General features: G+C 35.7%; 2 protein-coding genes across 22 annotated transcripts in view; one reads left to right on the top strand and one right to left on the bottom strand.

The window, feature by feature from the left end:
• Positions 1 to 37: 37 nt before the first annotated feature.
• Positions 38 to 18294, bottom strand: FBXO8 (F-box protein 8). 3 transcript variants are annotated; one of them, XM_086891437.1, is made up of 6 exons: positions 18007 to 18294; positions 15899 to 16235; positions 13581 to 13707; positions 6669 to 6787; positions 5009 to 5205; positions 38 to 4245 (listed from the first exon to the last, which is right to left on the bottom strand). In XM_086891437.1, the coding sequence occupies exons 2-6, from the start codon at positions 16225 to 16227 to the stop codon at positions 4058 to 4060; spliced, it is 960 nt and encodes a 319-aa protein (XP_086747563.1). In that variant the 5' UTR covers positions 16228 to 16235; positions 18007 to 18294; the 3' UTR covers positions 38 to 4057. The 3 variants fall into 3 exon arrangements, with proteins under 3 accessions (XP_086747563.1, XP_086747564.1, XP_023780738.1); XM_086891438.1 differs by having other exon boundaries at positions 15899 to 16238; positions 18007 to 18272; XM_023924970.2 differs by lacking the exon at positions 18007 to 18294 and adding an exon at positions 17550 to 17907.
• Positions 18155 to 27564, top strand: part of CEP44 (centrosomal protein 44) — a 24086-nt gene continuing 14676 nt past the window's right edge. For 2 of the 19 annotated variants that reach the window (XM_086891430.1, XM_023924981.2), the window contains exons 1-7: positions 18155 to 18349; positions 19875 to 19982; positions 20574 to 20721; positions 21685 to 21831; positions 22711 to 22818; positions 24260 to 24403; positions 24775 to 24984. In XM_086891430.1, the coding sequence (XP_086747556.1) occupies positions 19894 to 19982; positions 20574 to 20721; positions 21685 to 21831; positions 22711 to 22818; positions 24260 to 24403; positions 24775 to 24984 (846 nt within the window). In that variant the 5' untranslated portion in view covers positions 18155 to 18349; positions 19875 to 19893. Of the gene's footprint in view, positions 19414 to 19476; positions 19753 to 19839; positions 19983 to 20573; positions 20722 to 21684; positions 21832 to 22710; positions 22819 to 24259; positions 24404 to 24774; positions 24985 to 27564 lie in introns of all 19 variants that reach the window. The other 17 variants (XM_086891428.1, XM_023924975.2, XM_086891431.1 and 14 more) reach the window with 15 other exon arrangements.

The raw sequence follows: 27564 nt of genomic DNA, 5'->3' as shown, positions 1-27564 counted from the left end.
TTAGAGTGGGAGATTTTACAATGGCAGAGAACAAGTCAACAGCCTTAATGTTTATTAGTTTTAATGCATCCATGAAATAACTGAAAAGAAAAAAAAGTCTTAATTCAATAGAGGGCAAGAAAATCTGATTTTCCCGAATACTTATTATAATTTTGACATTTTAACATGATCAAATAGATACATCTCAATTTTGTTTAAGTGCTTAAAATAAGACTTGTCTTCTAAAAACAGAGCTATTAACAATATCAGATTGCACAATGACATCCTTAAACAGAGAACAAAAATATTACCACTTCAAAAAAAAGCAATTCCTATTGATAAATTTATTTTTGTTAAGAACATTAATAAACTGCAGAATACTGAAGAAAAAATACTAACATTTATTTGTCCAGCTAGTCAGTTTATTTTCTTAAAGCTGTATTTTGAAACTGTTTACATTTTTTCTTTTCCCAGTGTAGGGGGTGGAAGGGAAAGGTTAAAGAGAACAAATTTAATTTTTCTTCCTAAAATGCAAATTTCTCATGTGCTTGAAAATCAAAAAACACATCTCAAATTTATATTTGTTTGGGCTTCTGTATGTTGCAGCAGCTTTGATTTATTTTAAAAGTCAAAGCTGTATAAATGTGTTGTTTAGAGTTTGAATGGGAAGTATTTTAGACAGAAACAGAGTTTGAGAAAACATAACATCAGATGCTGTCTATAGCTAAGCCAATATCTAATATATGCCATATTCCTTCAATAAATGCAATCAGAGCCTCAGACTTTAATAAAAGCAAACATGAGCTGCATTTGAGTGACACTTTACATGGACACAGGTACACTCATTTTCCTGACACAAACAGAAAAATTTTCCTTCTGCCACATCTGTGTACACTGAAGCTAGCAAACTTTCAGAAAGGGCCGTTCAGAACAATTCCAGTGTCTTTCAGGACAGAACAGCGAATGTTTGCAGGGGACGGGCTGCAGGTTCACCTCTTCCTTCAGTGCTGTGTACAGTGCATACAGTTGAGAGTTAAGGCAACATCACGTGGCCAAAGTTCAAAGGGCATGCAGCAGTGGGATCACAATAGCTTGGGAATCACTTTGCAGCTATAAACATGATCATGCTCATGTAATTGCTTGAGATTCTGAGCCTAACTCTTCTGAAGTGCTTGATTAAGTAGCTTTTTCCACATCACTTAGTGACACTTGGATCAATGAAGTATCGTTATTTTAAACTATGCATGGAGACATTGAAGAGAACACTGCCCTAAACTTTGTTTTTTTTAAAGTTTTTTGAGGACAACCAAGATAATTTTTGTCATTTTTTTTAAGAGTACTATTACACCTGATTAAGACTCTTTTTCTCCTTTTAAGACAAAAAATTGTTTACCTTCATGTAAAAAATTACTTCTCAGCCACTTTAGAGCTAGACCCAAACTGGAAAAAAGACAGAAGAAATGTCTGTATTCATTAGTTGTTTTGTGGTTGCCTCTGAGGGAATTCACACGTGGCATGTTGTGATTGCTGTTTTCAGTTCCACTCTGTGTTAGTAACATAATGTACAGCATGAGTTGGGTGCTAATCCTCTAACACTGTTCAAAATCCTGTTGTGAAGATCGGATGCTGTTATCTGCATGTCATTAGGGTTTTGTTTTCCCCTGGACTTGTCTTACGGAAACTTGAATTGTATCATCCTGTTTCTAATTTATCTTCTTGGCTGTGACACTGGGCTTGAAGTTTTCTAAACCTTGCTAATAGATGTACCCATCTATTCCAGAAAAAAACATTTCCTGTCTGCCTGAAGGCTTTGTTCTGTATAAGGTAACTGGAAATTAAGAGAAAAGCAGACTCTAAATTCATACTCTCTTTCTTATTAGTGCAAAATCATAACTATCACTAATGTTAACCTACGAATAAGTCAGAAGATAATTAAGCCTTGCTCTGCGTTTGTGGTTTGAGGAGAAAATATTTTCTAACAAGAAAAGTTCTAATTTCAAAATTCACTGAATTCTTCTTTTAAAGTGTGTAACCTTTGAGGAGCGTTTCTTAGAAGACTAAATTTTGCTGTGTCCAGATCACTTAAAAGAGTCCAGAGACACTTGTGCTTTATAGTTGGTTTTACAAATTACATTTAAAGTTTTCATTTTTTTTTTCTGTAATACAGGAGCAGATACCTATGCCTTGAACAAAGCTTGCCACTGTACCATATACTCTTAATTTGTGTTTGAGATTAATTGATCACTGCAGAATGCATCCTTGGACTTTCTGCAATACATGAAACAACAATGGGTGAGGAGTAGTTATCCTGAGCAAGGCAAGTGATACTGTAAACCTGTCTGGAACATGGCCACAATACTGCTGGCTCCTGGCTTTGGCTGTGTATGCTACATAAATGCAATGCATTTACACTAGATTAAAGGTAACATAATAAAAATGTACTTCTGCATGAATTTCAGTTTGTGGAGCAGAGCTATAAACACCTGAAATAGCAGTAATAGCTACATCTTTTTCTACCCATCATTTATGTAGCCCTTGTATGGACTGCCCTTCTCACATCTAAAATAAACGTAACACTCCCTAGGTGCCAAACAGAAAGCAGCAGCATAGGCAAAGTGCATGGCTGTGGGGTCATTCCTGAATTAAATTCTTGTCTGCAATAGGCTTTCTACATAAAAACTTAGATTAGTTCTGTCCTACAGATTAAGAATACCTTCCCACCTCACCTCATGGTATGGTAGGGAAAAAGAATACACTTGTTACCATGATGTATCCAGGTGCTACTGACAGCTGAATATTATGTAAACATACATAATCGGGAACAGCTCTTCAACTACATTTATGTCAACTTAAGAGAAGCACTGCTCCGTGAGTTGTCTGAACAAAAACTAGGCAAATCCTCATTCAATTCCTGCACACGGAACAGCAGTTCTATTGCTAATCTCCACACTTCAGAAAATGTCAAGACGCAACTTAACTAATTTTTGAAGTATTTCCTTAAATTTAGAGCTGTCTAAAATCTAGCTACATGATAGATTTAGAAAGTAATTCAGTATCTGACTCTGAAGAGCAGCTCTCCAATCCTGCACAGTCACTGCTCTAATCTTGCAGCGTCAGTTTTTAACAGCTGTAGCAACAAGTCATCTGGTATAAATTTGCCAAGGCATTTCCATCACTGACACTTCTCGACCGAGGAAACCAGTTGAAAGCAGCAACACGTTACTCACTCCTACCACTTTCCCTGTTCAGATTTTTTCTTGCTTACTGCGCTGAATAGGTGATTGTAGTTGCCCTGTTTCCCAAAAACTGGTATCTGCAAAAGAAGTTATGCATGTAAATAACGTAAACCTCTCTGTACACTGCATGATTTGCCCTGGCTACCCCTGTATGGCATCAGGATTCATCTAAAACAGAGCCTGTAATCCTTAAAATTGAGTGAATAGCAGATTAGCAACATGCTGATTCAAGTTAATAAATACAGTATAAAATACCAGCTTAGATATTTTACAAGTGTTCTATTATCTCCTAGAATAAACTTTATTGTTCAGACCAATGTTCCTCTAACTTAAGTATCTGAGGTAGTCAGCATTGTAAAAAGAATGCAAACGAAAGTCAAACACTAATTTAAGAGATAAAAGGAGAAATTTTAGTTAAAATTCTTTACAATAAAATAATTATGATTATAAATCTCTTTAGTTAAATATATACACATTACATGGTATTCTAAAAAGAATGAGCTTATTAAAGTTTCAAGCAGATCTAATGCACAGATTCACCACTTTTTCAGCTTAGACTGTAATGTCAGTTTAACATTCATAAATGGCTGTGTCAGACTAATGGCATTGTTTTGTGCAGAGCTAAAAAAAAAATCATGAAAAAAAAAATTCTCCTGTTCCCACAGTAAATAGATAGAAAAGGTAGTTTACACATACACACACTTACACACACAAACTTTGATTGCATACAGAGGTTAGAATGACCAGCACTAAAATAACCCCCATCTCTACAAAATAATTAATATCTTGAATTGATGTAGTTTTTGAAAATTACAAATTTTAAGTGCTAGCAAATTGTGCTTTTAGGCAGCCACGTGGCCAATAAGGTAGATGTTGTCATAAAGGTGCCCTACAAAATCTTCACTAATATTCTGTGCAGCTCTTCGCGTATTTCGGATGAATTCCCTCTTTGACATTTTGTTCTTCACGTGAGGGCTTGTTAGATCAATCGAAAGTAGAATCAAAGAGTAACACAGTACATAAACTGCATCTAGACAAGAGAGAACAAATAAACAAGGTTTTAAAAAAACCTGTAATCATTAAAAGTATTTTTCCCCAAGAACATTATGGTTTTATCATCTAGGCTCATATTTTTTTTATCTATATATACATATATACGCACACATATACATACAACTATTCAGAAGGGTATCCCAGTGAAATAAAGTTAAATATAGCAACTTTAAAAGTAATAATGTCAGCACACTGACAAATGAGAATTCACAAATCTCTTAATATTTCTACAGAATCCAAAAGCCACTGAGGGCTTTAAACACTTTCATTTAAACAGATTCTTGAAGTTTGTGTAAACTAAAACAAACATCCTGCAAAAGCTTGTCTTTTAAATATGTAAGCAGTTGCACTGCTGAGAACTGCCTTGCCCAACCAATCAGAAATGCATTTTAACTTGAATGTGGCTCATTACCCCCTTTCATTTCTGTGAGACTATTCACAAGGTAAAGTATTAAGTGTGTAAGATTCTGCAAGAGGAACTTCAGAAAAGAAAAAAGCACAAAGAACAGACAAAAATAAAAGAAAGATAACGTGGAAATAAACCCAACTAATCAGCTAAAAAGAGAATCTGTACATTTGGTTTTCTTTTGGTTTTTTTTCAACCCAAGTGGAATGATGAGTCTATACTGAACCATTTTGTACTTTCAGAAATATGTGTTTAGGTGGTGATTTTGAAACTATCAGAAAGAGTAGCATAATCCAGAAGTATAAAGACTGATCCACTGCTCATTTTTTCTTACCAGGGCTAAGGCCAAGCTCTCTCATCAAGTCAGGATTACAAGCACAGAATCTGTGAGAGAACTTTGTTATGAGAGTTTCAAGGTACTCCCCACGCTCCTCAGGAGCGTGAATGTGTCTGAAGAACTCTCTCAGTGCATTTGGCAAGAACTGATTTCTGAAGTTGTGCAGCGTCACAAGGTCATCCAAAACATCTCTCCTGGCAGAACAAAAATCCGTATTATTAAAGTTCCTTTTAACTGTTAAAATATGAAAATGTGTAGATTTTAAAATAAAAATTAAAGCTTTAGAATAACATGAGCTTTTGATTTTGCTAAAAGGCAAAATTATCACTAACAGCACAAAGATAATATGAACACGTGTTCTTTGCTTATTTGTAGCCAAATACTATAAAAACATACATGAATCAGAGCTCAAAGTTTTTATGTCCATTCAATCAAGGTCTACATAGAGGCTTTGCTTCCTTTAAAATTTGACAAAACTTAAAAAAATTTGACAAAAATTAAAAAAGACAGCAAAGAGAATAGATACAAGTATGTCACCCATTTTGATGTCTAAGTAGAAACTGTTGCAGGAGTGTCTTGTTAAAATCAGGCTTCAGCTAGGCAAAATTTGCTCATGAAGTCCATCAGGGTGTGCTGTTCTCAAGTGTTTTGCACTGAACACATACACAAATGAAATGTTCAGACCACATCTATATTGCCAGATGTGCAAAAGACAGTTGAAAAAAATTTGGAGGCAAATTTGAAGTGAACCTAAGAATATTTTTTGACCTGATTTTTACCTTGTTTGTGAGTTTCAACATTTAAAAAATTAGTTTTTATTTTTAGTGCCTGATTATACTCTGTTTATGAATGGAAGATAAATGGCAGTAGGAGTCACTAATGCAATCTCATGTCAGATGGTTATTGTATTTTTGTTATTGTCTAAATATTGATAAATCTCAAGTTTTACAGCACAGGACTGACAGTGGTGATAACACTACAGACTCCTTTTATTCCTTTAGTAGTACAGGCTGAAGAGGATGAGAAGCAGGAGAGGGTTCCTGCTAGAAGTTCTGTTTGCTCTCTGTTCTTCCTATTCAGGTGCAGTTCCTATTCTCCTCCTCCTTCATGCTACTGCCCCACCCCAACATGATGGCATGAGAAAGCACTGTGGGTATAGAACAGCATGCTACAGCAGGGAGAGTGCTCCCTTCTGCAGCTCCTGATGTCTCCAAGAGGATAGTCCCTTCCATCTCTTGAGGTGTGTGCAACCTCCAATCAATCAACCAATCCAATCAGATAACAAAGTAATTAGATGATTCAACATTAGTTAAAAAAGCTATCATCCCTTTTTCTTTTCTTTTCACTTTTTCTGAATAACACCCATAAGGGAAAAAAAACCATCAAGTCAAAAAAGCAGCAAAATATCTATGTAAGATTTTGTGAGGATGTAATATTTATTATTTATAGTTGGTATTTTTGAGCATTCTTATTAAGTGTTACAGTCACATAAATATTCAAACTGAGTAACTGTTCAAATTTAGCAGAAACATTACCTAGCTGCATTTTCTTGCCTTTTTACATCCTTGAAGTGGCCTACCTCTACATTCAAAGTATTGTTAAATGGGGCTGTACATTGAAAATTAATAGAAAAGGTTTTAAGAGAAGTTTGAATTACCTTTCATCAAGATAGATTCTCAGCTTCTTCCAATTCAGTGTTCTTGTGCAAAAGATAAACTTAGCTATTTCTTTCGGTGAATCATCTAGTATGCCTTTGGACATAAAGTAGTTGACTCCCTGAGATAAAATACATGCACATATAAATATGTTTAATCCTCATAATGTATTTAGGAACAAGTATTGTATCTCACAATGTAGGAATGAAATCCTACGAATTAACTGGTTTGTTTTTCAGAATGATTCCTCCTTCTCTAAATCACATTTCAACATGCAGAATACACTCTAAAAGTATAAATCAAATGCAAAGAAACAATTTATTGTTATGGTTGAGATTTTACATACAGTCATAGTAGAAAATTTTAAATTATGAACCCCATAATGAGCATGATGGTTCTTTGATAATTTCTTTACAGTGTATATTGGTATTTTGCTTTTTATACTTTTGTAATAGTATTTGAAACGTTGCAGGGACCACAACTAGTAATTTCGTAGTTTTTGCAAATAAGAAAATCTTAGCCATAATGTGCTTAGTCTTTAACATCTATCATTGAAACAGTAATGTTCTCACATGTATACAATGTATCACATTCAAATAGATGCATTAAATGCATTTGTTTAAATGTGTATTAATGCAAATAAACACAAGCACGCTGATTTTAAAGCATAGGTAAGTATCAACATATATAAATATGCATACACATAAATAAGAACACTATGCCTAACATAAAAATAGTTTAAAAACACAGAATTGCATATAATTTATATTCATATTATGATTTCTGGAGTATTACACTTGGACCAAACACACATCTCTTACAGAATAAACATGATAAATTTCAAGTATTTCAGTGATATTCTGGATTCTCTCTAGTCATTGAAACAGCTCAAAAAATAAAACTATGTGCCTTACAATATCAGAAATCAAAACCCAACTAATGGATTTAAAAAAATGCTCACACTTTCCAACAGCGAAAATCTAAACCTGAGAATAACTAACCAAGTTCTTCCGATTATGTTTGGCAGGAGCAGGGAGCGATTCTCCTTTGTTAGAAAGAAGTGTTACAATACTTAAGTACAACGTATCTTGACTATAGCAAAAGGTTGAAATGTAAAATGAGCAGGACAGTGCATTTCTGCACAGAATAATGTACTGAGGCCACAACCTAAATCACCTTTAAAATACTTCTGAAACATCTTTTCATATATCTTTTGATATCAAACTTCACAATATTTTGTAAGTCTGCCCTTTTAGTTTAAATTACAGCGACAAAGATGTAGGAACAACCTGTCATTCAGTGTATAAGTTCCCAGTGCTCTTGAATTTTGTGTGAAAAAGAAATAAAGGAGTGCAGGTTTGGAACATTTTGTGAACTGGCTTAGTAAAGCAAAGTTGTAGTTGCATCAAGCAGGAAAATAGTTAGAATGTATGTTTAAGAACACAATTTAAAGGCCAAGAAACAGCTGTAGCACTAACTAGCAATTTTTACCAGTCCATAGTTTTTGCTCAGTTATTTATAGAAAAATTCATAAATTTTCTAGAAAAATATATAGCAGTTAATCAAGATATATTTATTTTGTTAAAATAGTGGTTTATTAAAATAAAAATATAAAGTTTTTTAGATAGATAAAACAAAAAAAATTCTAGTAGCATTATGCCCTAATTTTAAGAAAAACCTGTATTCAGGATGACAATGAAGTATGTATTGGTCTACCAGCTTGCATTTCAGTTCAAACTAGATCATATTTAAGTTTGTTCATAATATGGATGGACAACATAATGTTAAGTACTTTCTTGAACCAGAGCTAAATAAGAAATTAAAAATGGGAGATAACAAGGATTTTGGCAATTTATGTAAGATGAGCAGCAGAGTATCTCCTTTACATATATCCAGAGTTAATGAGATTTATGTGTTTGCTTCAGTAAGAAGTCTTAGCTTAAGGTAATACAAACTGAAGCCTGGCCTGAAGAGGAAGTCTTGCACAGCACTCCTGCTGCAGTTAACAAACACTTCTGCAACATATCCAGAAAACACCTGGCATAGTATAGAAGAGGCAGGATGAAAATAACACTTTAAGATAGACAGTGGGTTTGTTTCTCTGTGACAGTAAATGCTGCAGTTTCTTTCTCATGCACTAGCTCCCAGCTCAATGTAGGATCTCCATCTGACAGGCTACAAAGTCTTTGCATTATTATTCTCTAGCTCTAATTACTTTTTCCCCCACCACACATAATCCTTGACAATATAGGTCCCTATGAATGCGTTTTCCTCAAATCCTTCACAAGTAAACAGGCTATAAATTAAATATAATTCACCACATGCCATTGTTTTTAGTTGCTTTTTATTTCATCCTAAGCTATCAAAACCAGTTTGCAACAGTAGAAGCCTGATTTCTCTTTTAAATTCTTAAATTTTTGGGCACAGCAAATGAAATTTATTTACAAGATTTACAGCATGTCATTGCTTTTCATAACACTGTAAATACTACCTTGAAAACCTCTCAGGACCCTTGCTTCAAATAAATCACTTCTGGTAGCTAAAATGGCTGCTTGTGGCATATATACTAGCTGAAATAAGTAGCCCTACACACTATTAAAACTTATGCTAAGATTATTTATCAGTCAGCTGCTGATTCTCTTAGGAAATATTTGACTGCAGTCAGGTAGGCTATTCTGTGCCTTGATCTACCAGCTCTGAAGAGGTGTTTTTAACACTTGAGAAACACTGTGGAATGAGCACATACAGTAGTTTTAAAATTCTGATTCAGAGCACTGTAATGCTCTTTGCATTAGAGAATTAGGAAAGATGCCTTAAGAATACTTGCCTACCCTGTTCTGTGTGGCTCTTTGTTACCTCTGAATTTCAGACAGCTTGGAATAAAATATTAATGTATGGAAGTGTTAATTCAAATTATATATGCAAAAAACAATTGTAAGTATAGACTAATGGTAACAACAAAAGCCATTTGTTATATTTCTGTATGTTATTTTCTACAGTTGCTTCTTTATTTTTTCCAGGCACACAATGCTTGTTTCATCAGCCTGTTCTGTTACAGCACTGATGCTCCTTGCTTGTTTTATACCTGTTTCAAATAGCCTTTGGATTTGTTTATATCCATACAGGATATCTAAAATGGAAAACTTTTCATTTTCACTGTTAGTTCCATTTCTGCATTGACTATCTTTTTTCCTAAGTGTAGTTTCAGAGCACTTCAGTACAGCAGTTAATATTCAAACTTTTGTACTTGCCTTTGACACCTTTGTTCAGACATGCATACAAAACAACCAGACACATCCTAAGTTAATGGCACAGGAATTTTGAGATCAGTATCTAGTATAGCAGGGTCTCAATTTCTCTTGGTGATTCTAGGTAACACTAACATTATTCGTAAATAATTAGATGTGTATGGCATTATTGTTCCCTTTTTTCTAGGGAAGTACACTATCTTAATATATCTAATGGTGCATCTTCTGGAACAATGCAGAGTATTGATGAGATATTATAAAATGCAAATTTTTATGACTGTTTTACTAAGTATCAAGTCATTTGGTGACAAATGTGGACACTATGTAACATACATTTCAGAGTCTCTTTCACTGTCAGTCTAAAATACAGTCTCAGTGATACAAACTTATGATGGGAGAAATCACAAATAGAATGTGGAAATATTTTTCATTTTACACAGAATCCATAATGAATAATTTACAAGATAAAACCACTCTGGTTTTAATGTAAAATTATCAAAAGGTTTCAGCTCAATGTTCCTTTCCAACTTTTTGATGAATCACACAAAAGAATTTCCTCTACAACATACACATAATATTCTTCAGACTGATCAATCAAATCAGTGTGCTTAGATCACTATGAAATGGGATAAATTTCAAAAAACTTTGCTTAGAAATACAGCACAGTAAGCATTCCATCATCTACAGACTGTCTATAATTAAATTAAGTCAGGTAGGGTAGCTTTATACAAGTGGCTAACAATTTATTATCAGGAAAAGGTCAGAAAAAGCTGGCCTCCCTGTCAAAAACTAAGCGCAGCTTGTAGAATGAGACAATCAGAAGAGTGAAAAGACAGGCTCAGTATAAGGACTGTCTTACTGTACTTCATTATTATGCTATGTAAAGGAAATCCTGACTTCATTGAAGACAGTTTTGGTACACTAGATTCCAGAAGGTCCATAAAAATAAATACTATTAAATAGATCGGTTAGAACCAGTAAGGATGAAACAAAAAAACCCAGACCTTCTTTTCTGACCAAAAGATTGTTTGTACCTTCAGTTTCAATTTTAGCTACATAGCATTGATCCAGGTAATAAACTTCAAAAAATATTTTGTAGAAAGTTAGAAACTGGATGCAAAACAATGGGAAATACTTCTGGTTGCCTACAAATTCTGAGTCATAAGCACACGAGATGAAACGCGTGCTGCATGAGAAACATTTCATATATACCATACACTCTTTAAAATAAAATACAGCAGAAACCAGGTAGGCAAATTAAACAACATGATATTTATATTCAAGTGCTAATGCTAACAATAAAGCACCCCTCTCTCTAAAGAGACAAGAAAAACCAGGTTCCAAAATCTTGGCTAAAATGGTAGTGCCATATGAAAAAAAATCCAAGAAAACCAACCAATCAAATTAAAAAAAAAATAGGAAAGAAAAAGAAAAAATAAATAAAGGAAAAAAAAAAACCAAACCAAAAAATCCAACCCAAACATGCACTGGAGTTTTTTTTTTTCAAATTCCATGTCATGTGTTTAGGCACATCCTTTTAGCAGAATGTGAGCACCTGCTATGAATTATGCAAGCTCATGCACACAAATCAACACGTTAAATTACAGCAGATATCACAACACCATGCACACAACAATGGCTAACCAGAGAATCCTACCACAAAGTGTGTAGATGCTCTTCCCTACCCCGTGAGCCACCGCTAGCTCTGGAGCTGTTGCTGTGGAGCCTGGTTACCCATTTTCATGACATGGGCGGTGTCCTTTGGAGAATCTTGCTCCTGTGGCTGTAAGTATTCCTATTTTTATAGTAATTTGATCAGGTCTGTTATCAAATGTAAAGCAGAGTTTGGCAGAAAATTCGGAGATGCAATTTGTAATAGTGGAATGTCATATCATATGTTTCAGTCACAGTGTCCTTATAATAATTACTCTGCCAATATCACAGTTGTAAACAGTAAAAGCAAGAGTATTTGTGAATTCTCCTGAAACTCAGGCCCTGAATGATTCCTACCAGGCTATGGCGCTCCACAGGGAGAGAGGAACAGAGCCCTTAGGAGATACCCTGAGGTTCTCATCTCTCATTGAAGCAGAGTGTTTGTATTTCTATTGTAAAATATAACCATAATGAAGAAGAAAGAGTAGCATAATAAAGTTAGTACCTAATTTAAGTATGCTGTAAATTAGCTCTAATTTGCAGATTTTAATTTCCTTTAAAAATAATGAATCTTCTATTAAGTGCCTTTTCTGAAATCTCCAAATGCTTTAAACATACCAAGAATACTTTAAATAAGGTTGGAATATAATGGCACATTAAAAACTGATAGTTAAGTGAAAAATTATGTTAAAACAAATTCAAATACAAAGAAAAAATTGGACAGACAATACTGCTAGCAATATACTTAATACTGAAAATATATAAGTTACCTAAATATTGCATCTCATTTAAAAAATTTTACATTTATTACTACATTTATGAAAATTCTGCACAAAAACAGTATTAGTCACTCAAGTGGCCAGGTGCTGATGGCTTCATGCAGTGTATCAGAGTTCAAGGCAGAGTTTTAACACAGAAATTACAAAATAATCTGTTCATGACTGATAAAAGTAATGGTCTCTTAATCAAGCAGAATATGAGCTAAAGCAAGAACTTAAACAAAATCACTTTCTTATAGTGATTCATAGAACTGCTTTATTTATTTTACCCCATGGTAAAAACAGAAGTTCACACTTTCTGTATCATATCAGCAGAGTGAAACTTGCTTCTAGAAGTGTTTTGTTTCATATCTCAATCCTTTTTCTACTTTGGATTTATTCAATTACCACTTCCATGTGTATGTGTAACTATATGCAGGAAGTTAACAGCATTTTTGTTCGGTACTGTGTACACTCTTTTCCTAGGAAACATGAAGCAGGAGCCTGGTTTTATACACAAAAGACTTTCTCTGTCACTTGGGCATTAACTGTCTATCTCCCAGGCAAAAGCTGTCTACTCTCAAACTGTTTTTTTCTTTGAAACGTGACAGACTGAAAGCAGAAACTGACTTTTCCAGTTAGTTACATGAACTTATAGATGGAAACCTTTCAGTTTGACAAGAAATATTTTTTTTTAAGATAAATTTATGTTCTATAAAGAAAAATTATGCACAACAAACACCCACAGAAATTAAATCAAACATCTTCAGGATCGTTCAGCAGTGGATCTTTTTCATATTTCAAGATTTGCCCCTTCATAGTAGAACTAGGTAAAAATCCCCTACAAGAAAATGTGTTTGTCATAGAAGTGATCAGACTTTATACCTCATCCTGTTTAGCCTAAAGTGGAACCAAACTCATACTTTGCATTTTAACATTTTTATTTATGTAAGCTCATTTTTATGCTCTTACAGTTCACCACTGTCTCTTCAGTTAGGATATCTTAGGCCTTGTTCTTAATGTTATGAATTCCTGGCATCCACAGAAGTGTACAGAGCACTTAACAGGCAAGTCATGTAAATGACGTACACAGGTACAATATCCAAAAAAGACCAGCGTATGGCTGTAGCTCAATATTAACCATCTCTACGGTAAAACAAACACCTATTAAAACTTTGTTTTTATTGGCTATAATTATAAAAAACCAATCACAATTATTGTAACTGTTTATTACTGTCAGCAACAGTTCACTTACCTCATCAGGGTTGGCATTAAAGGTGAGACTGCCCTCATCTAGCTGCATATACAATTTTCTAAAAGAAAATCCTAGAGGCGGATTCTTATTGTATATAGAACAGTGACCCCAAGTGGATTTGCACAACCTATGAAAATAGAATTAATCTATTATAAAAATTCCTTTCTGAATTTCATGTATTTTACAGAAGCAAAATGTAATCAATACTGCAAAGCTAAGTACTCAAACTATAGAAAAAATTAGAAGTAGGTTGCTGTAACAGTTATTAAAGATTTACCACTTTTTTCCTAAAACCTTCAATTATATGATTAATGTTTTCTTCTCATAGAGGTTTTTGGTGTATTTGAGTGCAACCTCAAAACATATCGCAGTAGGTGGTATCATAATAACAACCACACAGCAGAGACCTCTGGCACTCCTAGAACCTCGACATGGGAGACAAGTTGTTCTCCTGTGGTACTATGATGGATTAAAACATTTTGTTTCTTTTCTTGTGCCCCAGTTGTGCAGTGAATTGGACACCGTATCTGCACAAAATTATGCCATTAATTCAGCACTTTCCCCATCTGCCCTTCTTCACCCAACTCTTCTTCCTCTTGTCCTAAGTGGACAGTCCTCTTGACCAGTCCTAATGACTAGATCCAGCCCCATCCTTTTCTAATATAACTTTACAGCTTCTTTCTCTTTTATTCCATCCTGACTCCATATCTCAGTTTCATCAGTTTCTGTCCCTTATCTCAGTTCCTTTAATGTTACCATCTGCAATTCCCTTTCCACACACTATAGATTCCTTATTGAACTGGTAGTTCTGCTTCAACACACCTGCCCTGTTACTAATTAGGAACAATGTTTAGGACCCAGCCAGTAGTCACTGGAGACATGGCAAAGATTCTATTTTTATTCTGGAACCTGGGTCTTATTTGGACTGAGTCTGGAACTGCAACAACAGTACTTGCCAAACCTTAAACACACTCTTACATGTGTGGAATAGCGAAGATTTTTACAGAGATTATGCAAACAGATTTTTATTTATCACAGAATAAAGATATTTATTTATAAATCAGGACACATTTTCACTACCAAAAGAAATGTGGTTATGAATGTGAGTATTATTTGGAAAGATTTGACGAAAAATGACTGAACGGTTTTCCAGAATGAACTTCAAGGAAAATATGCATTCCCACCCCACATGCTAAGAATATATACTGCATGCAATTAAGAATCTCTAGTATCTTCCAGCTTTGGTCTAGGGAATTTATTTGTATTTAGGGTGGGTTTGACACCAAGAACCAAGCACAGTACAATGCATATTGATACACTTAGAAGCTTACTGGTATCCTTCACTAGAATTTGTTTCCTGTCAATATAACAGTCCCCAGCTGCAGAACAATTGTAACTAAGAAGTCATGCTGCATTATCCTTTTGCTAGGTTCAAAAGCATGATAGGAAGGGAAGCTGCTTAATTCAAATGCAGCAGGGCAAGGAAGTAGATGAAGAGAAGAGCTGTAGAGCATTATGAAAGGAAAATAAACAACCTGATCAGCAACCCTACTGTTACACTAGTAATACTGTCTCTTAAAGGAGAAGAAAATGTTGTGAAAGAAGTTCTGCTGACCATCTACTCTAGAGATAAGTATGATTTCATCAGTCTTTCCTAGTGCTGTAAAACAAAAATACCAAAGAATATGTTAATTACATTTTGATTACACTATTTTGTCTGAAAGAATGTTCCTTTATTTATTTTCCAGACATATAAATTGTGCATATGTTATACATAAACATGTTTTAAGTGTTAGGCTGAAGAAATTTCAACTGAGAAAAATGACTTTTAATTTCCTCCCTCCATAGCCATCTTCCAAAAAAGATACACCTAAGTTGCTACCAAGTGTAGTAGATGAGTTCTCATCACCTCTTGATTTGGAAATTTGGCTGAACAGGTTTGCTTGCTTAAGCTAGACAACTATTTGAATTTCAGAGAAGTAATGATACAAACACCTAAGATACTTTGAACTAATACAAAAAGTGAAGACAAGTCCCAGTTTTTACCCCATGCTATCTCAAACAGCAAGTGTATGATAATACCCAGGTATACTTGTGCCAAGCACACTTGTGTATGTAGTGATCTCCAGTAATCCCCCATACTAATTAGAAATCCAGAATAACACGTTTTGAAATGATATATGTATCCTCTATATCAATCTCATTTAACTTAGGAAACCTTTGCTAAGGTTAGGAAGAGAAAAAGCACTTACTGAGACAAATTTAAAATCTAATACTTTTTACTATGTCCAGGTGAAACTTCTTTTTTTCGTGCTTACCCTTGCCAGAGGAGCTCATCATTAGCAAGATCCTGCCAGACACATGATGCTAGACAGAGATCAGTTGCATTCAGGTATGACAAAATGGTAAAACTAAGCTCTGGAGGCAACATTTCCAGGTTAATGAATCCTTCTTGTTCTTTAGATTTTCTTGTCTTCAGCAGGTGATAGATGTCAATGCCGCCTTGGGCTTGTTTGCGATGGCTTGTATTGGAAACATTGTTAGCAGGTATCCTCCTACCATGGTCCCTGGTAAGATCGCCTTGTCCACTGTATCCTTGCTGTTGCAATTGCTGGTTTCTAGCAATTCTCCAGAGTCCCTGACCCATCTGCGAGCCTGCTGGACATAAAATTCAAATTAGACCTTGACAGCTACTTGTAAACATTTGAAAGACAGACTAAGCACATAAGTAAAATTTTAGGACCAATCAGAATATACAGAAAGAGAGTGCTGTCAAAGTTATGCTGACCAGGTAATCAGTCTTCATGAGGCAAATACTGAAAACAAAGCAAATTAAAAAAAACCAAAACAAAACAGATTTTTTTCAAAAGTTTCCATGCTTGAAGAGCTACAAAATTAACAATAAGCATATTATCTATATCCCATGCAAGTTAAGAAACCTTAGGCTTCAGAATATTTGTAATCTTCAGATTTCCTTTAAAATTTAATTAAAAAAAACTCACTTAGAGTCAATAAAGTACTATAAAACATAGGGAGAAGCAAAAATGTATTGGGTAGCACAGTGACTGAAACAAAGTTTAATAACTTCAGTGATAATACAGTAAGGATTTTGAGTGCTCAGAAACAAGAGAATAAGAATCTTCTCAAGCTTTCTTACCTAGCTGCGTTACATAAAGCCTTGATAATAACATACTCACATACTTATGCACAGAATATCACTGCAAAAATAGTATAAAAAGCCTTTCTATAATGTAAAAAAAAAAAATAAATATATATATATTTGCTATTTTAAGGACCAACTGAAGAAATTTCACAGAAGGAACAAAATGAGATAGAATTTAAACCAGTCTAGAACCAGCTGATGAAAATGCACAAGCTCTGCTATTTGTGCAGCTATTCAACAGCTTATATGCCATTTGTTAGAAGACACACAATTTTCCCAATCATGTAATTACTTTCAGCTTTGTAGTAATCCAGGATGAATGCTTTCAGAGCCCATCATAATAAAAGATAAGCAAACCCATTGTAATAAAGCCCTTTAAGTAATGGCGTCAAAATCTGTATTTTTAAATTATTTGAAACATATATTTCCAATCTGCAGATACAGTATGTCTCTCAAATACATGTTTTCAAACTTATAATGTAATTTAATGTAATAATTGAAACATCTTGATAGCTTGGCTGTAGTAACTACCGCAGTAAAAATAATATCAAGCTTGTTTACGAATCGCTTATCTTCTCTAGCTCTGTCTGCTATCTATCAAAGTCTGACTTAAACTCTAATCGTGTCTTCCTCATGTTACTTTGCTACTGCATAATAAATTCTTTTGCAGCGTTAACAAGCATGATAGGACGCTAAAAGTAATGTATATTAATGCTGCATTAGTGCTAGATTCTACTTCATTAAATAAAAAAACAACATGCACTCTAGATATAAACGTTCTCCACTTCATCCTAACTGAGCCCTACAGCCGCTGCTTTGCAGCCACAATTTTCCCAACAGGAAAACGTTCCTTCCTTCGACGGAAGCCTATGGAAGCTGAAGCTTCGTTCACAGCAGCTGCATTGCAAGCGAGGCCTGCAGGTCCTCCGCGTAACGGGAAAGCTCTTCAACCTCGACTCGGGGCAACCGGGCTGGCGGCTGGAGGCACAGCCCGCCCCGCAGGCCCAGAGCCGCTCCAGGGAGCCGAGGGCCGCAGCTGCCTCAGGCCGCACCGCGTCCCGAGAAGCTTCGCAGCCGCGCCACCCCTCCCCTCGCAGAGCGGCACCGGGACCCGGCCCGGGCACGGCCGCCCCTCTCTCGGGGCACCGGCGATCGCGGCCCGGCGGGTGCCGCCCCCCGGCCGCGTTGGGCCGCTCCCGGAGCCCCGGCTGCCGATTGGCCGCGCCGCCCGTCCGTCCGCCCCGCGCCACCGGCGGGCCCTACCTGTGCCAGCTCGGCTCCAACCGCCGCCGCGACGAGCCCGGCCCGCCTCCGAGCGAGGGCCGCGCCGGGCGGGAGGGGCTGCGCGGGCCTGGCGGCGGGGACAGGCGGACAGGCCCAGGGAAGGAGCCTCGGCAGGGAGGCCGAGCCCGCCGCCGCCTCCCCGACTCCTGCCAGGGCAGCTCTGACGTCTGCTGTTGTTGCTGGAAGTGACGTCCGCGGGGCGGGGCGCGCGGGAAGCGGAAGTGCCCGCCGGGCTCGGCGGCGGCAGATTCGGTCTGAGCCCGCCGCGCTCCCGAGGGAACGGCGGCGGTCCCGAGGGAACGGCGGCGGTCCCGCCGCGCGGGTGAGCGCCAGCATCGCTCTCGGGGCGGCGGTCTGTCCCCGCCGTGCGGGCCGACTCCCGGCCCGGGGCTCTCCCTCTCCTGGAGACGGCGAGCCCTGGGGAGGGCCCGGTCTCCGGCTGTTGTAGGGGCGAGGAAAAGCGGGTGGGGAGCCGGGCCCCACCCTTGCGAGTTTGCCGCAGCGCTCTGGTTCCGGGCCTGCAGCCCGCCTTGCTTCTCCTGGCTGGGACACGCTTTTTTCCCGCTGGTGCCCAGGGCAACCAGGCTAGGACGCGCAGTCCCTTGTGCCGCTCGCTGGTGTGCGAGTGGCCTCTGCGGCAAGGGAGCCGCAGCTGGCAGGACGGCGAGGTCCCTTACTTTGTTGGTGACGTGCGATTTCCCCCAGCTCCCCGCCCTGTGCAACAGGAGACTGTAGATCCAATTAGAAGAAATGGAAAATCTAGTTGTTGGGCATTTCAAAGACAATGTTTACAGTGTGAGCATGCTTGGTAACTTGCATGGGATAGTTTCTTTAGTTTATCTTTGTTTTGGTATTTTTGTTTAGTTGTTAACGCTGGTCCTTTGACTATCATACACAGTTTTGAGAGTTGTTCTTTGAGCCACTTGCTCAAATTTCTATATTATTGTATCTTGAAACTTTGTCATACTCGATTTTATTCTTGATAGCCAACGCTCCATAACTTCTGTTATGAATTTCTACAGACAAAACCTGTTTTACTGGGTTAGCCTTCCCAAGATTTGCTTCCAACTTGACTCTTACTTTTATGATTTCTTAAGCTATTTTGTAGTGACAGTAGTTACCAGTTTTTCCATCCAGACGTCTAGTGTAAAAAGAAAGGATTGTTGATACTTTTGGGAAAGAGCCTATATGTTTAGTCAAAATATGGCGAGAGTGGCTTCTGTGAGTATTTGCATTGCAGATTAGAGCTTCAGTTTTATGTCAGATTCTTTGAGATTTGTCTTAATAGCTAGTTAAATTTGCAAAACCATAGAATGGATTAGTGTAGCATAATGCAGGAAGAAAAGCTGCCTCAATTTCCAAATAACTGATTAAATTCTTCCAACAGTAAGTATTTTATACTTCTGTTTAGTGCAACTAATAACACAGAATCTAATGATTAAATTAAAGGAACCTGATGATTAAGTAGGAAGAAAATTCTCTTAACAAGGGCAGAACACACAGGAAGAGCTTAATCTTGAGGAGTGCTGATTAAACACCATAGAAGCACAGGAAGAAAAACACCCACAGCAAATCCAGCCCACTGTAAATGCAAGCTTTAACTGTCTCTTGAGACCATCGCTTCATTCATAGGCTGTGTGACCATGCCTCTTCACTGCTTGGATTGGTAGGCTTCAAAATACTTGTTTCATAGCAAGAAAAGAAATTTAGTAAAGATAGTGGCAGGTAATTATCTCCCAGCTTCTAGCAGAAAATTGAATTTAAGTGATTATTGCATTTCGTAATTTTTTTTTTACATAATTTTTTGAACAGATGTACTTTTTTACTTTTATTTCATAATCTGAAAGAAGAATAACATTTGGAATAATGGCAACAGGAGACCTAAATGGAAGTTTAAGAAAAATAGAACAAGGACTTCGCTTGTTAAATTATCCAAGGGATGTGGATTATACAGTGTAAGTGGCAGTGTGAAAACTTATGCTAATGCATAATGACAACGTGATGTGTAAACAAGATATGTATAAGTAGCATTTCACCCAGTGAGAAGTGAGCAGAACATAGTTATGGGAAGTTGGGGTGTGGTCTATGTGAACTGGAATATAGAAGTATGAAGTTTTGTTCTTCTGAGCAATTCTGAGCTGTATTACTGTCTTGCTCATCTTCTGCTGCTCTTGTCTTTGTTTTGGTTTGTCTCACCTTTCTGATTTCTTCGGAAGTGCTTGCAAAACTTCCTTCAGGAAACTTAATCCTGTAAAGATTAGAAACAAAAAAAAAAGTCTGAATGTTGGGCTGGAAATGCTGGTGGGCTTTAGACTTGACAATATTTAGATTATGTGAAGAACACAAAAGCATTTTTTTGAGCATTTTACTGATAGCAGCAAAGATGGTTGAATGAGAGAAGCCTGGACAAAAAAAACCTTAAAATTAAATATATTTGAATATAACATGCTGGCTGTATTTATTCCTTTCAAGTTAAATGTTTGCATTCATGTAATGAAAGGCTTTTGTTACTTTCTGCTGTATAAAATACTTCTGTTTCTTAATAGGTTAATAAAGGGTGATCCAGCTGCATTTTTACCTATCATCAGCTATTGTTTTACATCTTTTTCAACGTGCATAGCAGAGCTTTTGGTAAAGCGTGATGTGGAACTGACAGCCAAGAGTGACTTGCGTTTTATTGAAGCCATTTATAAGGTATCTCTTGTTCTTTGCAAAAGACACACAGGTTTGAGTACAATTTCATAAAAATTAAACATTTACTATGAGCTTTACTAGAAAGTGAAAGGTTTTGGCAGTGAACATGAATTTTAGGATTTAAGATGAGTAGTAAGTCACTGTGTGAAAGTTTTTAGATTTTAATGAAAATAAGGGTGGGTGGTGGTAGCCAAATCTCAATTTTGAGACATTTTTCAGGAACAGTAATATTGTTAGATGTTAATTTTGAAGAACACAGAAATGTCTATTGGGCAATAAGATTTATAGAAGTGACCTTGGCAAAAAAAAATCTTAAGCATCAAAAAAATCACAAGAAACTCAAAAAATTAGCATGTAAGCACAGTTAATACATACAGCTATTTTGAAACACTATGCCATTTTTAATACATAAAGTCGAATACTTAACCTTTTATAAGTCAGAGTCAAATTCTTAACTGATTGAAAATAACTCTGAACTATCCTTAAAATATACAAAAGCACATTTTTATGAGAGGTGGATTGATGAATTAAGAAACAGTGGCTTATTCAGACTAGTTTGCCATCTGAGAGACTGCTTTATAGGGTTCTCTGGGAGTCTTATGTAGCCCTTTGATACATTTGGTGAGATTAATACAACTTTTTATTGTACATTCACTTTAAAAGCTCTTAGTTTAAGTTTTTTAGTATTAATTTCTATAGTAGTTTATTTCTTGAATCTTAAGACTGAGTTGAAGTTTACAAGAGTGATGTGAATGAAAGAGGAAGTATGTTTAAAATCTAGTTAAACGAAATAGCTGTATATATATATTTTATATATAAAAATTAATCAAATGAGAAAAGGCTTAACTGCTGAAGTACAGAATGGAAAAAAAGTTTCTAGTAAAATAAGTATATGGGCATGCTATTTCTACAGCAAATTGTGAGGTGATTTTGAAAGTGAAGTAAACTCTTGTTTTGTTGCAGTTCCTTCGTGATCAATTTCAGTATAAACCAATTTTAACAAAAGAGCAGTTTCTTCAGTTTGGCTTTGCGGAAAGGAAAATGCAAATCGTTTGTGACATTATCAATTGTGTGGTGAAGAAACATAAGGAGTTGAGTAACTCTAGTAAGGTACTGATCAAATGGTTACCTTTATTTTAAGTTTCTTTTGACATGTTTAATGCTGCAGATAAGCTGGTCTTCAGCTTCTGTTTGAAGATGCAGCATTGCTTATGGACCAAATAATGAAAAGGTAGTATGAAGTTCCGTTGTAAAATGCTTGAATGCTTTCATTCAAGACATGAAGCTGCCAATATTTTGTAGCATAAAAAAAATAGAATGAAGATAAATCTAATTGATGTCTTTACAGTAAGTGATGTATTTTCTTTTACAGTTCTTGATACAGTGAACATGTGAATCAATGAACGTTTCAGATAACTTTAAAGACAAAGCGAAATCATCTCATATGTTGAATTTCTGTAACAATTTAAACATGACACTTTCATTGCTTCAAAAATCTGATTATTTTCAGTAACAATATTTGTAATGGCTTTTCTTCTTTTTTCAGTGTGTGTTGTGTATCAATCTGCGTTAATGAAAGGAATTTCCAGTCTTTATATTTTATAGGATTTTGTTTCCTTTGAGTTTTAAGCAAGTCTTCAGGACTACTGTATATTTAATTTGTCAGTTTTGAAGACATGACTACATTTTTTGTACTTATTTTACTTTAAACTCTGGTGCAAGTTGTATTTTCTATTTATAAACAGCTTTGATGCAACCTAGCATAGGCATTAATGAGTGTAAAAGTATGGCATTCACTTCTGGATCTGTGTTATCTATAAATTCTGGTCATATTTAATTTTTTTTAGACACTGTTGTACTACAGAGGTTTAAATGTGTTTGTGTGTGTGTGCACCGTGAAATATTCTTGACTGTCAGTGAGGGTGTTAGAAAGTGGGGTGTGGAATCCTAAAAATTTGCCTGTGTTATTTTCTTCTGTTCACTTTGGAGGTTAAATCCCAAACGAGGAAAAAAATCAGACCTTTTAAATTTGAAGTATGGCCAAATTGTGATAAAGGTCTTGCTGATCCTAGTGGCAGTGCTCTGAATTCCAAACAGGTATGAAAGTAATTTTTATGTTTTATATCTAAAGGTTAATCTCATTTGTAGCAAGTCAGGCTCTTGCTGAAATTTTTACTTTCATTTAGGTTTTAATACTTAATCAAATCAGTTTTGAGGTGGGCTGGTGTATGTTTGTTTTTCCCCAAAGTGTGGTTAGTTTAAGTAATAGCTGAAATACAGTGGATGTTGCCTCTCTGTTTTACTGAGTACTTTTGTAGATCTCAAAGTCTTGGTGGTAATGACCTAGTGCTGTTATTTGTGCTATATTTGAATTATATAGAGTGTTAGGGAGACCAATGGAAAAAGATAGAATGGGAAAAGGAAGCTGTATCATGCTTGAAGAGTGAAGTGTGCTTGGCCTAACACGTTTGTTTTCAGCTCACCTTTCAAAACACTGTTTGGTCTTTTGTCTGAGTCTGTTCAGCAAGTTTCCATAATGGAGCATTCCTCTGGGCTTTGGTTTTACAAAAGTAAAATGAGTATGCATTAAGTAAAAATTATACATTATGCCACTCTTGACATGTGAAGGAGGCAGCTTTCCTAATATTTTCTGCCAAAAGGGTGCAAAATAAAATTGTAGAAAACTTTTAGGACTATGACTGCTTGTTAATAGTTGGTGATTTCTACTTATAAAAAAAATATTGCTTTTATCAAGGCAAGCTTCCCAAAGAAAGTATTTGGAATGGTTTCTCTGCCTCTTCTAGTTGTTAGTATCACTGAATGGGGATAGATACATGTGTTTTAAGAATTCCCTAGCAAAGGAGAGTTTCAGCTTAACTAAAACATTGAAGAATCTGTATGTGTTAAGATGTTGCACAGAACTAGTAATTGTGCATTCTTAATTATGAAGTATTTTATTTTGTTTTGTGCTAGTGTCATAGGATTTAATCCACCTAGAAAGAATGCAAAATTTCTGTTTTCTCTAAGAGAGCCTTTAAAGGAAACTGATATGTAGCTCATGGGGCTATTTTGCTGACAGTTGTCAAGAAAAAGGAAAAATTCTAATCTTCCTAGTTAAACCTTTTTTGTTCCTAATGTTTTAGTCATGGTTTTGATGTTGGAACTGTCTATACATAGGAATTTCACTGTATGTAATAACATATTTTCCAGTCCACACTTAGACATCTAACAACCTTTACATTAAGGGAAGACATTCAGGTCTTCCTTACTGTTTATGGAAAGGAAACAAGGTACCACAGTATATATGGTAAAGTGTGGGCATATTTGTTTTACAGTTCCTTCCAGACTGCATGGTTTTCTAAAATTTAAGCTGCCTGCTATTGCTTTCTGTAAATTTTGTAAGATAGTTAGATTTAAATAAATATTGAAATAATAGGTCTTACATGTTATTACTTGGCTAATGAATTGAAATGTTCTTGTAACAAATAACACCAGGGGTTTTTTTGTTTGTTTGTTTGTTTGTTTTTTAACAAAAAAGAAGCCTCAAAAGAAGCCTCTGGTTGAACGGCACTCAGGAAATGAAGTTAGTGGTGACCTTCATCCACTACCCCTTCCAGCACAGGGAGAGAATGAGGAAGAATTGTGCCTAGATAATGATATTGTGGAAGTTAAATGTGAACAAGTAAGAACTTCTATTTTAAGATGTTGTCTTTTTTTTTTAAAAACAGGATTTTTCTAAGGGGATAAAGATTTTTACATTTTAGTTATACCTCAGGAGCATGCAGCTGTTATTTAATAAATGTATTAAAAAAATTGAAAAAGTACAATTTAACTGACTTTTCCTATCTCTTTCAACACACAGTTCTATCAGCAGCTTCTTTTAAAAGCTGAATTCCCTGAGTACGCATATTTTGGTAATTCTGGGTGAAAAATAATTTTCTAATGGAGCAGGATGTGGTTACTGAACTCGAAGATTGCACTTAATTTGTTTGATCAAATGATGAATTGTTTCTGTTTTGAAGTCAGAGGACATGTTCTTACCAATATTTTCAGGTCATAGAAGAAAATTCACAAATTGAATTTTTAAAGCATCAGCTTGCAGATTTCCAGGAAAAGCTTCATAAGCTAGATTGGATGGAAGATAAGCTACAAGTTTTAGAAGAGAAACTGCAAGGAAAGGTGATCATAGATGAGAAGGACTGGAATAACTTACTGAATCGAGTTTTGCTTCTTGAAACAGGACTGTTGTTACAATCCAAAAAGGTGTGTTAACTTCTCTTTTAATTCTATAACAAAAATTGCTCAAACACAATCTTATTGGTCTGTTTATGCGCTTCCTGCCTCCTGATGTTTTTTTTTCACTGGCTTTAAAGTCATGATCTGAATGCAAGTGCTGTTTATGAAGTTGATGGTATTTTTTTTCTTAACTGTTAAATTCTATTCTCTCATACTCTATGAACCAAAGCTCTCCATCTGTTCTTATTAATAATGATGCAGTGTAATTTTATTTACTACTGAAGTTATAGAAGGAAATTTTTGAACATGGAGTTTACATTCTCTACAACTGATAGTGACAAAAATGCACAGTGGAATGTACAGGGTTAATCAAAAAGTTTTCTTATTTTTGTCCTATGTTTAATTTATGTGTGTTTGAAATTTCTAGCCTAATCAATGGGGTTTTTCTCCTATTCCCACTCCCTTCCTTCACTTCCTATTTCTTGTCAGTGATGTTCATTGCATTTTAGGATGTTTAAAAGCACTACAGTTGTGATGAGGCTACGTTTGGCATAGCAAATAAAGCCTCTTGTTGCATTAAGACTCTGGGTTATTTTTTGTGTTGAAAGGTCCATGTGTGCACATTTTGTAATTTGATATATGTACACATGTAAATATTTTGCAGTGAACCATAGCATCACTTTGAAATTAATCATGTAATCAAAAAACTTTATTCTCGCATGAATTACATGTATCCTTCAGATACTGTCAGATGCTTTCTGGAAGAGAGTTGATCTGTGTTGCATTTTTCTTTGCAGTTGTAAAACTATTGAATTTATTCATAACCAGGAGCTCTGTGCCTGTTGCTGACCCCACAAATTTGAAAATGTTGCTAATACTTGTATACAAGACATGGTTTACTGTGTGCCTTGGAAATGTGGTGGTTATGCAAAGTCTTGAAATAGACAGGTGTTCAGACTGATCACCAGGTTATTTCTAATGGCTGTAGCTCAGTAAGTAAGGATGGATATTCTCAATTACTTAAAAAAAAATTGAAGTGATTTACCATCTGAAATCAGATTCTTATGGTTCAGTAGACATATGTCCAAATAATATCACTAGTGATTTTTTTTGGGCAGCAGTCTCAAGAGGCCTTCAGGTGAACAGCCATAGACAGCTTTTTCTCTCGTTTCAAAAATATTCTTTTCAAGAAATTACTGTAGCACATGGGAACACTCCTGTTTCAGAATAGACTTGTTCTTTGGTGTATGTAAATTTGGTTTATTACTGCTTCAGTAACGTGTTTATTGCAGTTGTTCATATGGTTGGAATAGTATTTGGAAAATACTCTGAAAAATATCACTCAGAAATTTCCAGTGAGCTAATTATATTTCTGTACTGCATGTTACTGAAAGAATGCACCTACAGAAACAAGTTCAGCTACAGTTTCTGTGTGGCATTGTATATACAAATATATAAGGCTATATCTATATATGTATACACAGTCTTCAAAACTAACTGTTTTGCAGTAGACATTTGAAAACTGCTAAGAAATAATCCTTTGGGACACAGAATTGCTGCTTTTTTTGTTTAATGAAATTGCATTCAAGTCTTGCTTCACACATACAGAAACAATTCAGAATTACTCCTTCCTTACTCTTGCACTTTTCAGGGACTTTTTGGCATCTAGCCAACGTAGCAGGAACACTCTAAGATCTGTCTTCTGCTGTTGCCAAAGTAGCAGCAGCTGTGCAGTTAGCTCTGGGAAAGTCTGAAAGCTACCAAATCCATTTCAATGAAAGGAATTGACCAGACATAGTCTGTGCAAATTTGATTTTTGTATTTTTTTAAAAGATAGTCATTATTATGTTTTTTTTCCAGCTCTTTCCCATACAATACCTACTATTTCTCCTTCATTTGTTTATTTGGGTGCAGTATTCCCCTGTTAGCTGATGTAGTTAGTTACTCCAGTATATAAAGTGACGTATTTTAAAGGCTGAGATGTCAAATCATAATGATAACTCATTATGTAAAAAAAGTTTAAATACTGTTTGAATGTTGCATTTTTTTATTTTGAAATTAGGGAATTGTATTAAAAAAAGTTATTGTTTGCTTGCTTATGAACAACCTTTTTCAAGTTAGATTAAGTTAAACTGACAATGCTTCTTAAGAGAGCCCTCTCTCATTTAGTAGTCTGGAAAACCAGCTTAAAATAGACTTCTGAGTTCTAAGCATTTAGGTGGAATGAATTTAAATGTCTATAGGTTATTATTTTAGAACTAAGGACTGTATTTTTGAATATCAACCAGTGGTAGGAGAAGGCACACTTACTTTAAGCTAATGGCAACCAATGTTGAGATGAAATGATTAGTACAGGCTAAGAGCATTCTGCTTGTCCATTCTACTCATCACTAAGTTATATATAACTAAGTTATATGCACTGTATTTTGGCCTGGTTTTGACCTCTTTATGAACGGCAATATTGATATTAAAAAAAAAGACCCATTAAATAGTCTAGTTTTTTAATAAAGTGCATTTATGGAAATGTTGAATTTTTTTAGTCCTGTGAAGATATTTTTGCAGTGCCAACATATCTGTAGCAAGCGAATACATACATACCTAGTACTT

This window comes from Cyanistes caeruleus, chromosome 5 (genome assembly GCF_971803275.1).
Source record: "Cyanistes caeruleus chromosome 5, bCyaCae1.hap1.1, whole genome shotgun sequence".
In the NCBI taxonomy this organism is placed as follows: Eukaryota; Metazoa; Chordata; class Aves; order Passeriformes; family Paridae; genus Cyanistes; species Cyanistes caeruleus.
Note: the sequence above shows the minus strand (reverse complement) of the source record. Positions and strands in the feature narration are given on the sequence as shown.